At 37.9% G+C, this 14,916-nt stretch overlaps 1 protein-coding gene across 1 annotated transcript; it reads right to left on the bottom strand.

The window, feature by feature from the left end:
* Positions 1-1,244: 1,244 nt before the first annotated feature.
* On the bottom strand, positions 1,245-14,820 carry wdr4 (WD repeat domain 4). Its single transcript, XM_008438523.3, has 11 exons — positions 14,619-14,820; positions 12,126-12,194; positions 11,903-12,043; positions 11,512-11,668; positions 10,585-10,697; positions 8,491-8,551; positions 8,157-8,261; positions 6,969-7,033; positions 5,783-5,969; positions 4,990-5,059; positions 1,245-2,274 (listed from the first exon to the last, which is right to left on the bottom strand). The coding sequence occupies exons 1-11, from the start codon at positions 14,699-14,701 to the stop codon at positions 2,084-2,086; spliced, it is 1,242 nt and encodes a 413-aa protein (XP_008436745.2). The 5' UTR covers positions 14,702-14,820; the 3' UTR covers positions 1,245-2,083.
* Between the last annotated feature and the right edge of the window lie 96 nt (positions 14,821-14,916).

The raw sequence follows: 14,916 nt of genomic DNA, 5'->3' as shown, positions 1-14,916 counted from the left end.
ACTGGAAAAGTGCCATATAAGTTCAGTCTATTTACCATTATCTGAAAAACACGTGTAGTGTGGAATGAAATCTCTACATTGCTGGAAAACCTATGGATTTCCACCCACCACCTTACTTTGACACTCCCAAGTTACACCCATTACATCATCAGTTACCTTCAGAAGACACCTGAAGGTGTAAAGAGTTCACCTATTTGTATCATAATCTTAATAACTGTCAGCTCTGCTGTAAAAACCAAAGTTATTGACACCAACATCTTGATTTTAAATATTTTGTATTACACCAAGAAAGTAGAAACAGGTATCTCTGAAAAGATAATGTAAAAGTAGCAGTCATTTACATTTAGTTAGCCTAATAGCATAATTGCTTAAGTCATATTAGAATGTTTTCGGAAAACAAGAAAAAAAACATTTTTAATATTGGAATTGTGCATTGATAATGTGACAGAAAGTTCAACCAGATGTGTTAGACAAGTTTTCAAATAAAGTAAGACGACACTGATTGTATAGCATATATAAAAGTGAATTAGGCAGAATTTGCCTTGACTTAGGCCATTCTGCTCTTACATATAAACACAATAACCAAATCAACGTTGTTTTACTCTCCTAAACATAACCAAGTTGTGTTACTGTCCTTCACATCACGGTGCATTTGCCGTCTGTGCTATTAAAATGAGCAGTTAAGAGCTTTTAAAGGGATCTCAAGTGTTTAAAGATTTCAGTGATTTGTGAGCGCTTCTGGTCCTTAATGGTAATGATATTACCCGCTATGTGCTAAGTCAATACAATGCAGAAACACCTTTTGCTGTAATAACATGCTCAACTGGTTGTTAGTTTAAGGTCAGTGTCCTACTGAAGAATAAAACAACTGTTCCAATCTTTCTTCCCGTATTTTCCTATCTTTGTGTCATTTATCTTCCCAGCAGTTCTCATCACTGTGCAGCCACCACCATGCACTACAGTGTGGATGTCAAAATATCCCTCTGAGCTGTGGATTTTTGCAGCTTTTCAAAAATGACCTCTTGGCTGCTCCTCTGATTAATGCTCAGTGAGACACTCAAAACTTTGAATATTGTTTTATAATCTTTCTTGTTCTGAACTTCTCCATAGCCTTCTTTCTACCTGACCTGTCTGCTGCTGAAGTCTTCATGAAGCAGTTTTTGTTTTTAACTAATGGTGTAAAATCTCAGAGCCTTCACAAAATGGTTTGGTTTATGCTAAAAAAAAGAACTTCAGACAGGTGATTCATGAAAGCAGTTTAATTTAATGATCTCATTTAATGAAGCTAAATACAAATGTGTATAATTAGCAAATGCACAATTTTTGCATGATACAGTTTGTACAAGTGTTTATTGCTTGCCTGTCTAACTCCGCTGTAATCGCCCAAGTATATGAGGGAGATTTAACACGCAGACCAGTGATGAACATGTCGTTCTTTCGTGAACTGCTCCAATTCCGACACCCTGTTATCCAAGGGTGTTATCCGCTTGTCCTTTTTGGCCTTCTGGAGTTTCAGAGATCTAACCTCCTCGACCAAGTCCTGCTGGGATCTGACAGCAGAAATTTCTTCTGACAGGAAGTCCAGTAATTTTTCAATGTCATCCATATCCTGCCTGCCCCCCACCCCCCGAGTCTTTTTTGGTCCCATCCTGAACGCATTTCATTCTAGATCATTTGACCAGAACGTCCGGTCCGTTTGGGTAGGTGTGAATGCTAAGATTATTCTGGTCCACCTACAAATCTTGTTGACGTGAACTCTGGTTCGGTTCCAATGAATATGTGAACTTTTAATTTTTAGCGTCATTATAGAATTGAGGGTTGACAGGAATTTTTACAAATAAAATATGCTTTATTATTCCCAGAGCGAAATTAAATGTAATTAAATGCACCAAACATATGATAATGATTCAACAGAATGTATGTGGCTCATACTGGCAAACAGGTTTCTTTCTATGACTATGCCAAACAGAAAAAAAGGTTGAATTTTGTTTCATCTTAAATAGTAAAAATAAACCACCGAATAAAACTGGCATGGCGCACACATTCAAAGTACAAAACCAGAATGATTCTCTTTACTCTTCACTTAAGTAGAAGGCTGAGTCAAAACTTCATCAGGTTCCTTCTTTGACTTCTTAGTGTATTTTGTTTTCTGAGCTTTTGTCCTCTTCAGCTGATCCTCTTCAATCCGCTGCTGCTTTTTCTGCAGATACACTGACACGTTGTCAAAGCTCACTTTATACAGGTGCTCAAAGTGGTTTGTGACACTTGTGAAATCTGTCATGAAAAATAGAGCATGTGTCGGTGAAATGCAATTTTACAGAATAAACTAAACCCCAGTGTCATTGCAGCAATTTCCACAAATGACTTGAAAAGTCTGATTATGATTCATGCAAGCTTGGCTTTTAAGTCGTTTTTCAAAACCTGCTCCTCGAGGCAACATGCACTGCATATTTTATGTATTTTCCTGCTTCAGAATACATAATTTCAGTTGATGGCTGATTAATGAGCTTTTGCTGAGCTCCAATTACCTGAAACAGGTGTGTTAGAGCAGGGGAACATTGAGGCGGTGAGCCTTAAGGACCAGGCTTTGGAAACAAACTAAAGCTGCTTTTCCAGTAGCAAGTGGCTCTCTAACCAATGAATGTGCAGTAGAGAGCAGTAATCGAAAATGTATGTGTGTGACATTTCAATAGTACATGTGTGCAATTTCAATATTTTGTTATTAAAATATGACAAAATGAGTCTTTAGTATATGAGTCTTTAGTAGTGTGTGAGAGACAAGACAGTTTTTGTCCTAATCGGCCCTTCATTGACCACAACTGAACCCTTTATCTTTTTGTTACCGTCAGTTCTTCAGAGACGAGCTGCTAGCTGCGGTGCTAAATCACGGTCATTTCATCCAAAACTTAAAGTGTTCCTGGCGCTGAGTGTGATTAAACTCTGAATTACACTCCTCTACACTGAGCCGCTCTCTTATAGCAGACAGCATGTCCGCAGTTTTCAGTAAATCACGTAAATCACGAGTCAATCAGTGAATGCGGTCAGCGGTCAAGTCGCTTTGGTGCTGTATCAGGCTTGGTCCTGTGATTCTAAACCTTTAAGTAGGTAAGAAAATCTGAAAATCAGGCAGAGCCGCACTGGATCTGCTAATGGAAAATTAATTTGGCCAGGCTAGTAGAAAAGAATCTCAAGATATCACACAGGACACAGCTAGTAATAAGCAGCTACAAAGATTTTAAAACTTTTCTTTAAGCAACACCTATAATCATACAAAAATAAAGATTCAAATTTAGTTATTTGCAGGCTGATAGGAAAATTTTATAAAGTGTCCTCACTCTCCTTTATATTATCTAAATAGTCTTGTCATAAGATTGATCAGCTGGTCTCAATCAGACATTACTCTACAGTCTAAACAGCTGGTGACGGATCCTTGATGTTCGGGTCTAATCTTTAGGCCTTTTAACACTGCGAGGCCCGGCCTGCCCAGCCACTGTCGACCAAGCCCGATTTCCAGCCCTGCTTGTATTTGCACTGAGCAGAGTGTTGCCTCAAAATTCCTGCTGAAGCGTCAGAGGCCATCTCTCCAAAGACAATGGACACTTACTCATTCCTATTGTTTGGCTCCTTCTGTACCTGCTTATCAGCAAAGAAAAAAAATTTCTCAGCTTTACACTAATTAACTAAATCAGCTAAGTCTGCGTTTACACTGCAGCCTAAAGTGACCCAATTCCGATTTTTTTTGACGTATTGCGACCTGTATCTGATCTTTTCATGACAGTCTGAACAGCACAGGTTGGATTCTTTTTTGAATGCAACCCATATCCGATACGTATCCGATTCAAATGCGACCAAACGTCCAAGCTGCATTCATCCGAATTGAACGTCACTGATTCTCAACAAATGTCACTATTCTGTGTCCTGATACGCGCAAGTGGGAAGAAAAACAACTATGACGGACTATAATGAGGATTAAGTTGTTAATATGCTGCTCCGGTTGGACAACAACTTCAAATATGTAAGCTAAGCTCCACTGTTAGCCTCCATGTTTACTTCCGCAAACACTGAGCACTTCTTCTTTTTATGGCGGTTGGCAGAACACTGAGAACGCTGACGCTATTGCGCCCTCTAGTGCGCATGCGGGACACTTTCAGGTCGTTTCCCCGTTCAGACTGCAGAATACATACAGGTCGCATATGTGTGGCAGTGTGAACAGCCCCGGCAAAAAAATCGGAATAGGGTCACTTCAGGCTGCAGTGTGAACACACCCTAAAGTATCTATGTATCACCTCGGACCTGGACTCTCGCTTGGTGCAGCTGAACCATCTTGCAGAAATTCCCCGGCTTGGAACAAAGCAAGATAAGGAAAACCCCTCATTCAGAGAGTTTTGCCCCCTTTTGATAATTGTTTTTGGAGGAATGATACCAAAACTTTGTCTGAAGCTTGTAAATCCAGTCTGCAGTGTAGCAGTCAGATCAACATTAAATCCAAGACATCTGATTAAGAATCAACGGGTGTATATTCAGGAAGTTGTAAAATTATATATGCTCAAACACAGACACCAGGTTTGACCCCAGGTCAGCCTGGCCTGGCCCTGCAGTGCAAAAAGGGCTTTTGTTTTACTTTCTCAACCAAGAACTTACTGGAATCAAAACTGTCCGCTTTAACATCAAAGAAACTATTCTCTTTTCTTAGCAAAGGCAAATGACAAGACCATCTATGCTGATCTCTACAACATCCTTGGTTTATAGCAATCCACCATTTCACACATACAGTGACAACCTGCTGTCACAAGAGCTATGACCAGAACCAGACAGCCAGAATCACTAAAGACAGATTTGACAGACTCTGTATGTTTGTTTTAACCTCCCAGGGTAACACCCTGGGTAACACCCTGGGAGGTTAAAACAAACCTCCCAGGGTTTGTTTTAAGAAACAAAATACATTTGTTTCTTCTTCATGACATCTAGACTTAAGGACAGTGGACTTACTGTCAGTTGTGCTCCATTGCGTTCTGAGGATCTCGGTTACTCTTCTGAGGTCGTCGTTCTCAGTGTCACACTAGAAGAAGAACAAATTTGTAAGCTGCCTGTTTTGAAATAGATTACCAACATTTATATTTTTCTAAACAGGTGAAATGTGAAATGAAAAATAACTTTTTTTTTAGCTTAGTTAAATTTAGAGGTAAACACATTATACACTAACTGTACTCAGGGATGGAAATTAGCACCCGCCACTGGCCAAATGCAGGTGAAAATATGAAGTGGTGCATAAATTGGAGCAATTTGAACAGAAAAAATTTGAACAGAAAAAAAAACTGCATTCAGTTTGAACAGGCATAGTATTAATTTAGTCAAAGTGGCCCAATAAGAAGAATAATGAGAAAGAACTAATCAGTAAAGTGGTAACACCCAGAGCTAGCAAAATCTGGATAAACGATTGTTTTCAAATAGTATGAGTCTTTTACTCAACTGAGTCAAGAAAAATGACTGACCAACACCACTATTAGTAACTCAAGTTTAAATGCAAGAATTTCAACTTGTCTTTTTTTCTTTCAAAAAACGAACCGAACACCATTGCATCAATTCATACCTTTCCCAACGATGCAACAACTCTGACTGGACAAAACAAGAAATAAATACCAATCCTCTGACTGGTTTATAACCTCACTCCATAAATTAACTGCTATTATAACAATAAAATCATATTAAAGTACAAAATCAGACGAAGAATAGATGTTAAAAATAAAAATATTAATTTGTATCTAGATGTGTGCAACCATACCTCCCAGGAGTTTTTTCTGAATGTGTGGATTTGGAGCGGGACGTCGCTGGAGTCCAGTAGCACCCAAAGCCGACCTGTCGTGTCAAAGCCTACGTCCATGGGACGGTGGAGAAAGTGGAGTTTACTGTGAAACCTCAGCTTCTCTTCACTGGTTCGCTCCAAGGTGAAAATGTAAATGTTCATCAGTCTGAGAACACATACAAAAAGTCAAAAGCATAAAAGACTCTTACTAATTGGGCAATAGTAAGAGTCTATTGCCCAATAGACTCTTACAGGTAAACGCTGTTTAGACAGCGTTTACCTGGCCTAAACGCTGTCATTGGTCTCTGCAGACATGTTCTAAACAAACTGATTTTTAATGTGACATTTGAAGCTGCAGGTCAACCCTGTGGCTTCTGCTTTAAAAGCCCTGTCCACTTTCACACAACCCTAACCACAGGCTCAGAAGCTTAACATTTCCACCAGTGGGTTGAATAAAAGGATGCAAGCAGCGTTCAGACAACAGTCCTAGCGGAGCTTGAGGAACAGTGTGGTAGGGGTCTTTTGCTCGTCTCCCTGGTGGGACACTTTATGCAACATACAGAACTTCTGGTCTATATCCTGGGAATTGGCTTTGTGCTGTTAAAAAAAAAAAACTTTTTCAGCTTCTGGTGTACAAGATTGTGAAGGAATGTAAAGACAAATTGATGTAGAGTTCACACAATGTAACAAAAATAATGCAATTTTGGGCACAACTGAATAGTGACAAATGTGGGAAATGGTCAATTTTGAATTCAGCTAGTTTACAGTGTAAAACTGAGCTTGTTAATTTACCAGGCTTTGTTTTGCTATTCGCACACTTTTATTATTGATTTTGAGCAATAAGAAAAGAGACACTTAGTTACTTATCACCACCACAACAAGGTCCATAACTTTAACTGTAAATGCTACAAGGAAACAGAATTTTCCATTTTGGACACAGTATTGTCAGCTGCAAACTGAATATACATACAACATGCGACAGTTCTCTATTGAGAAGAAAGAGGGGCAGGACATAAGAATAAAGGCATCCATGACAGTGACAGACAGCATTCAGACATGTTAATGGTTAGTTAAGTGTAAGGGTCAGCCTGTAGAAATGAATGAAATATGAGTTAAAGTCAAAGCAAAGTCCCTGTGAAGATAGAAAGACACACTCTGCACTCACCCGTCACACAACACAGCTACATCACGGCCACCTGGGGAACTGCAGATACGAAACACAGCTGCATTCTGGAAAGTAAAGGCAGATTTAGAGATTTAACTGATAGTATACCGACAGGGAAAGAAACGGCAATCTTTCATTAAAAGCAAATATTTCTGAAACTTTAAAAGGGCACAATGTATGCATGCTGTTATTTATTTGCCATTTTATGGCCACTCTCAGATGGCTAGGCAAAACAATTATGACATCAATACCAATAGAAACTAAAGCTGCAAGCAGCACTGGAGGCCGTCGCAACTCAGCGCCGTGGTCGTCTATGCTTAGTGGATGTGGTTTTAATATTACATCACGTAGAAGGAGAAGCAGGAACAACCTTAAGTTCTCACTCATTGTTTTTTCTCGCTCTCTATGTTGGCTTTATGTAACACACAGACTCGTTGCCCTAGCAACTGACAACGCCACTTTAAGTATCACGATTCAGCACCAAAAACACTCAGACATAGAACAGAACATTCGGTTTGTTACAGTTTTATGTTTTTAGGCTTGATGTGTATTTTGCGATTATTAATAAATGGTAGCTACTGCTGCTGTTATTAGCCAAGCTAATACAGCAGTGGTTGATTCGCTAATTTAAACACCTGCTTTACTGATGAGCTGTCAGTTTGTGTGTAAGTCGCCTTTTTTATTTTTAAGCTGAACCAAAACACACCTTATTCCACAGCACATCTGTGTGTTAAGTTTGTAAAAGTCAAGCAAGCAACTGACCTACTTTCCTGTCACTCCCCATTTTATGTTATGCTGCAAGGGGTCTATAGTTTAAAATAACATTGGACCTCATTTAAGAATATCACAATATATATCGTGTATCATGATATAGCAAAATTATATCAATATGAGCCCTTCTTAAAAGTAGTGGAATTTAATGTGAAAGACCAAAACAAAGTGGTAAAACAATTGTGAAGCAAAAAGAAAATTATATATGATTTAAAAAATGTTTTACAAACAAACTACAAGACAGAAAGCAGAGATTTAAAATATGAGACAATTACTGAACTATTATTTAGTGAATAAAAATTAAACTATACTTTGTATCTTAAAAAATATTAAGTTATAATCTATTGTATTTGCCTTAAAATATATAACGAGCAAAAGTAACTTTTTTTTTTTGCAGACAATATTTTATCTTCTTACATTTCCTTTGGCAGCATCAGAGCACAGATTGTCTCCAAGCTGTCCAAGATCCCAGCTTTGCAGTTTGCGACCAGATTCAAACTCCCACAGCTTCACTGTTCCATCCTGACAAACATAAGATTTGACAGGCTCATTATTACAGAGTTTTACAAGTTTAAAAAAAAAATAAAAATGAAAGTATCCAAAACAAGTGAAGAACGCATTTCACACCCCTACATTTTTATAACTCCTACAACTCTCATTTGAAAGTGCATGCCTCAGAAACCAAATTTAGTATCAGTATTGCAAACAACAGATTACCTAAACAAAGGGAAACACACACACACATGCATACCCCTGATCCGGACAGCAGCCAGTGTGGATGATTTGTTGGGATCTCTAGTGTACTGACAAACCTGATAGAAAGAACAGTACAACTTTATCAATCAATCAATGACTTTATTTTGGTAAATTGTCCACATTAAACACAGAAAATAACAAAAAACAACAATAAAGAAACCCATAATTTACTAAAAAAGGAATAGGCTGAAGCCAAGCTTATTCTTCCCTACCCTACTTTATACCCAGCAACCTACCAAGATATCTTCATAATGCATATAAATCTACATAACAGCGTAGATTTATATGCTTGGTGAGCTCTTTTAAAGCTCACCAAGAAAGGACACAACTTAAAATCATCATTCAATTCATTTCACAGTTTCACACCAACAACTGAAACACATCTAGACTTTACCTGGCTCGTCTCTTTTGTACATTCAAATATAAACAAACATCGCAAACAAAATTTATTCTCTCTCAATTTAAATAATTTCTGAATACCAGAAGGAAGACTTTTGCTCAATGCTTTATGCATTATTTCCAGTACTTTTATATAAACAATATCTTTAAATTGTAACGCTTTACTTTGAATGAAGAGTTTATCAGTTGGTTCACGGTATCCCACCTTATCAATAAGCCTTATAGCATTTGTTTTACTTGCATTTCCCCAGATTTCTGAACAATAAGACAAATAAGGCATAACTAAAGAGGAATATGTAATATGCAAGCCTTTAACACTTACTGTGTTATTTTATTAACGCATCACTTCTACACACCACCAAAGAGCAAACATGTCAAATTTAATCTGATTTACAGAGTTAAGTCTGCCTGCGTTCACCATGATACACTGCAGCATGGAAGGAAAAAGAAGGAACAAGAATAAAAGGAATCCCGATAACGGCCCTACTTAGTGATTATACGTTACAGGAAGAACAGCAGATCCCAGAAGACTCCATAACATAAGCTTTCTCAAGTCCAGGCAGGAATTGGCTCAAATTAGTAGAATAAGAGATGCATCTAAAATTATGAGGTGGTGTGCCTATGATTCAGATTTTGCACCAAATAGAATTGATAACAGATTCAAGTTATGGATCTCAAAGGATTAACTACCTATTATTCATTTGTCCACAAAGGGGTATTTCAGAGTTTTGAAACCTTAAAGAAGGATGATGGACTAGAAAAAGATGATTTTTTTAGGTACTGAGAAAAAGTGATTCAAGTTTCATGGGGGTATTTCTATCACTAATTAAGCCCAGATCAGACAGAAGAATTATCCCTAAATTATATAATGCCATACAGCTATCAAAACATGAGAATACAGAATACATAAAGAGGAAATGGGAAAAGGAAATGAAGGTAAGAATCTCACAAGAAAGCTGGGAGGAAATATGTACACCGCAGTGGGCCTCGACCGGATCAAACACATGGCGGGAGTTTTGCTGGGAAAACATCGCACGATTTGTTGCTACACCCATTCAGAGACGATATCAAAGAAACGGGGACGCCTGCTGGAGACTCTGTGGGTCTAAGGGAGCTACTGCCAGGTAATGAGACCATATTGGGAAGAGCTCCACAAACATATTGAAAATATATTCAATGTAAACACTCCATTCAAACGTTGTACTTGGGCAACGTACAGCTGGACACATGGACCAATAAAGACCAAGTAAAAAAAGGAAAATATTATAAGACCTGGACCAAATGGACTGAGTATGTAAAACCAATTAGATCTGACTTCATTTGATTGTACTTGTGAATTATGGGTCCTGTCCTTTTATGTTCTTGTGGTTTTTATTGCTCAAAGTGGTGCAATCCCCATTTTTGTTAATTTTTGTCATCATTCACAACTAAAATTAGTAATAGTCTGTAAAAGAAAATACCAGAAAGGCAGCATGGACAAAATCATTTGGACTATCTGCTTCTATCCTCATATACAACCTTAAATGGGTAAAGCTGTAATTAATGAATGTGATGGAAATCTGTCTTTCTAAATAAAAAAGTAATAATAATAAAACACAACTGTAAATCTTATATGAAATTATACAGTCGAATAGATTTGTTAGTTATCCTAGTAAGTACAGCCAGTTCTACTTGTGTTTAATGTACTCACTGGTGATGCCCTAAGCAGTAAGACTGGATGTTGTACGGGGACCTGCGATGGCTCACTCTGATCTTCTCATCACGGTCAGCTGTAATGATGTATTGGTCGTCTGCAGATATGGTCTAAAACACAGGGATTGGAGCAGTTAGTCCATATTTAACCCATCCAAACATTCAAACTTAGCCACAAACCCTAAAAGTAAAATCAACAAGAGCAGATAAAAAGCAACTGGTCGAGGCAAGTTTTAACCTGGACTGACTGAGTCACGATTTAAAACAAAAAGAAAGTTGCCATCAAATTTAAGTCTGTTTTTATCCAGAATACCAATATGCTTGAGGATAAAAATTTTTAAAAGCTTAATGTTCCTGGGGAGGACCAGATGCAAGTTAAACTTTGGAAACCCCCCCAGAAAAAAATCTATTTGATGGCAATGTTTATGAAACTCCACTCACAATTTACGTAACTCGATTCATTCTGATCTATTTATAATATTCATACAAATAATAAAGAGAACCAAGTTTTGCTACTTTGTTTTACAGTATTGGTTCTGTAATACTTAGTTCTAAGTAAATCAAAATTTAATCAGTGCTTTGTTAAAAAAAAATTTTATGAAACAAAAAATATAAACTATATTGCTCTATCAGTCTGTAATTGCACGATTCCATATTAATTCATACAGTTGGGTTTTTTTAAGATACTAAATCAGTAGCCGTGGTTCAAAAATGATCCCATATTGTACAATTATTGTAGAAATAGAAATCAGTCAGCATTAAAATTGGCCATGATAAGCTTTCTAAGTTTTTTTGTCACCACCAAAACCAACTAATTAAACACAACTGTTCATACAAGATGAGAGACAGGTGGACATATTTAGAGACTGGTTGAAAGTTAAACACTCATCTTAATCCCTCATCATCCATAATATTTGATCCTTACCACAGCAAGTAACATCGAAAGGTGACCCATCTTCAGCTCGCCGTCCTTCTCTGGCTCAACCACAGAAAAGGAGTAAACATCTCCAGACTTGTCAGCCACCAGCAGCTCATCTTCAGCCTGGCTGAATACTAGTGATGTGCACCTCCTAACCACCCACCTGTGGGCGATTCAAACACATTCACATTTAAAAATACTTTATTGAGCAAAAGAGAATTTGAATCTTGGTTTAGCATATTAATTCTAGATCTCCTGTGAAAAGCTCAGCATGGTGACTGGCTGGAACACAGCTGGACAGAGGAGTCAAATGAGCAGCTGCAGTGAAAGCTGCTTACAGAGGAGTAGATGCTGACTGTCCACAGACCGAACCAACACAGAAACATCTGATGTTTACCTGATGCTAATGCAGTGCCATGAAGGTTCACACTGAAACAGGATCAGTCGCTTGGTGTCATCAGTTATTGCCACCAATTTGCCAGATGAAGACACTGCAAAAGCAAGGACCGTGTCACTTCCGGCCTCCTCCGATGCATCACTGAAGAAAGAAAAGACGAGGCTATAAAATCAGCACCACCTTTGATATTAGTACGAATGGTTATCCAATGCGCCGTCTTTACCTGCTATTTACATCCTTTGCCGTTTTTATCCTCTTTTCAGCACAGCTGCAGTCAAACACAAACGGTTCTCTACAACACAGAAACGTTAATGTATTACATCTGAATTATTGCTGTCATAGTGGCACATGAAATGATGATCACTTAAAAGAATTGGCAGCAGAAAACAGTGCAGTTTAGTACCAACTCCACGATTTCTTCTATCCACATCGGAAAACTTCATGTAGAAATACATAAATATTTTAGACTTAGTTTGTTGGTGTAATAAATTAAATCAAACCTCCCTGTTGAAAGGAGGCTATTTATCTCCACCATCACTATGTGCTTGCTGAGGTTCGATGTGAAGGTCAACAGCCAAAGCCTTCCAGCTCACCTGGCAGTTCCCAAACTGGACTAAGGAAGAGTACAAAGATGTAATGTGGGTATATCACTACTGTGGCAAAGGGTGTGGTGGAGAGGAGACTCAACACTGTGGGCTGCTGTAACTTACACTTACCAGAAATTAGATTTCCAACAATCCCAGTTGCAACAAGTTTATAAAACTGATGAATATTTCATCGGAAGAAGTTGGAGCCAACATCAAGGGCACACAGAACTGGAAAGCACCAGGGCCAGACAAGCTTCAAAATGTCTGGATCAAGAAGTTCACAGCTGCACGCCACCAACTTGGTGTCCATATAAGATCTAATGCTCTTGTTAAGGACATTTAAAACAAGGTCCTCCAGATCGGTGCCAAACTTCTATGTTTTCTTAGTAGATTCATATTTCAGTGCTTTAGAAAGCAGAACAAAGTTTAATTTTGAAGGATCCTGAAAGGCAAGAATTACAACGTGCCTTAAGTTACTGTTAAACTTGCCACATTTTCTATGAGGAATATTGTTTAGTTCATGCTGATGTCAGTTTGTGACTTAATTTGCGACATAAAGTTCTTGGGGGGGAAACATGATCAGTATCTCCACAGTTGGGTAAAAACCAGCTAGTCAATTCTGGGAACTGTTAGAATTTGAGATGACCCATTTCATTCACTGCCCATTGATTCTGATGCCAGTTGGTGTAAGTGAGGAAATATTGCAACATTTATGGAATTTATTTTCATAATTTAACACAGAAAGAGTGCATAAAACAAAATTTCGAGGGAAAATAATAGATGCTAAAAATGAGCTGAATACCTCACATTAAGTACGTCTGTAATAAAGTATCAAGAAGTATTTCAAATACGCCCAAAGCAAGATATTATCTGAATAGTACTGCAGTGGTGAAAGTCCTGCATTGTTCAATGATCCAGCCATATTTACATTGTTGTGCAGAAGTGTAGGGCAATACATATAAATCAACATTACAACTACTAACAGTATTGCAAAAAAGAGCCATCAGAGTAATGCACAATGCTGCTTTTCTTACACAAACAACACTTAGCAAATTACCGTCCTGTTTATCTTCTTCCACAAGTTTCCAAAATCCTGGAAAAAATATTCAACAGCACTAGACTATTTTATTGAAGAAAAACAATAAAATCAACTACTTGTGAATAGTCAATATGGCTTCCGAAGAAAACAATCAGTGAGTGTCACATGAACTAAACTGAACTTATTGAGGATATTACTAACTTTATTATGAAAAGAGATCTTAAAAAAAAAGCATTCAATACTATAAATCATGACATTTTAATCAGTACATTGGAACAGTTTGGGATCAGATGAAATGCACTAAATTGAGTGAAATGTTACTTAAAAAACAGGAAACAATTTGTGAAGATGGGAAAATGTCAGTCTGAATGTTTGGACATTGTGTGTGGGGTTCCTCAAGAATCAGGGTTGGAACCAAAATTAATGACATTAATGACGTCATCAATTCTACGATTTATTTTATTTGTTGATGATACAAATATTTTAGCTCCTGGAGAGAATCGACAATAACTTTTGGAAATTATTACCTCAGAATTCATTCAAATTAAAAGCTGGGTTGATATGAATAAAATGAATACTAAATTTGACCAAGACAAAATCCATGATATTCTCTAACAGTTAGGAATGTGGCTATTGGCGTGACTTCAACATTAAAAAACTGCTTATAAAACTTTCTTTCTTTCACCAGCATGTGTTATTATGCTGGAGGTTAAAATGTAAACATAACTACAGCTCACACATTTTGTGATACTGAATCGACTTCTATGAATGTGTGTATTATAAAGCTTAGTGCATGAGGTACACTGCACTCACCTAAAATACCAAACCTACTTGAATTTTCTAAGAATTACATTATTTTTGGAACCCTGAGAAAAGGGGGGAAAAAACTTGAAAGGTTATTGAATGTAATAATTGTCATGGGCAAATATATTATTTGCAAATGTTCTTTCCACACTTTTCACAAGGAACTCTACCACAATGATATGTGGATTCCAGCTCCTTTCCTTGGGGAAAAAACAATGCAAAAACAACTGGGAGACAGAAAAGGTTAATAGAACAAATAGTCAAAAATAATTAAATCAGTTCCAACCTGGGCTCTTTGGTATGGACCGCTACGAGTTTACTGCTGCAGGTTGACAGAAACCACTCCCCACAGAAACCCAAACAAGCCATAGCTCCCGGTACCGCACTGAACGCGCTTAGTTCTTGTTTTCCACGTGGAGAATGCGGGGATGAACTCCACAGGAAGTACGTCACGGTCACTTGCAATGTCACGTCCGCTTTGGGCCTGTCAAAAACACACAATCCCCGCCCCTTCACTCACAAAACGCCCTCTTGTGGATGCATAGTGAAGCAGGGAGGAGTGGTCTGCAGGGGGCGCAGTCTGC

The sequence above is a fragment of the Poecilia reticulata genome, chromosome 2 (assembly GCF_904066995.2).
Source record: "Poecilia reticulata chromosome 2, P_reticulata-male-v2, whole genome shotgun sequence".
In the NCBI taxonomy this organism is placed as follows: domain Eukaryota; kingdom Metazoa; phylum Chordata; class Actinopteri; order Cyprinodontiformes; family Poeciliidae; genus Poecilia; species Poecilia reticulata.
This window is presented reverse-complemented; position numbering and strand designations above follow the sequence as displayed.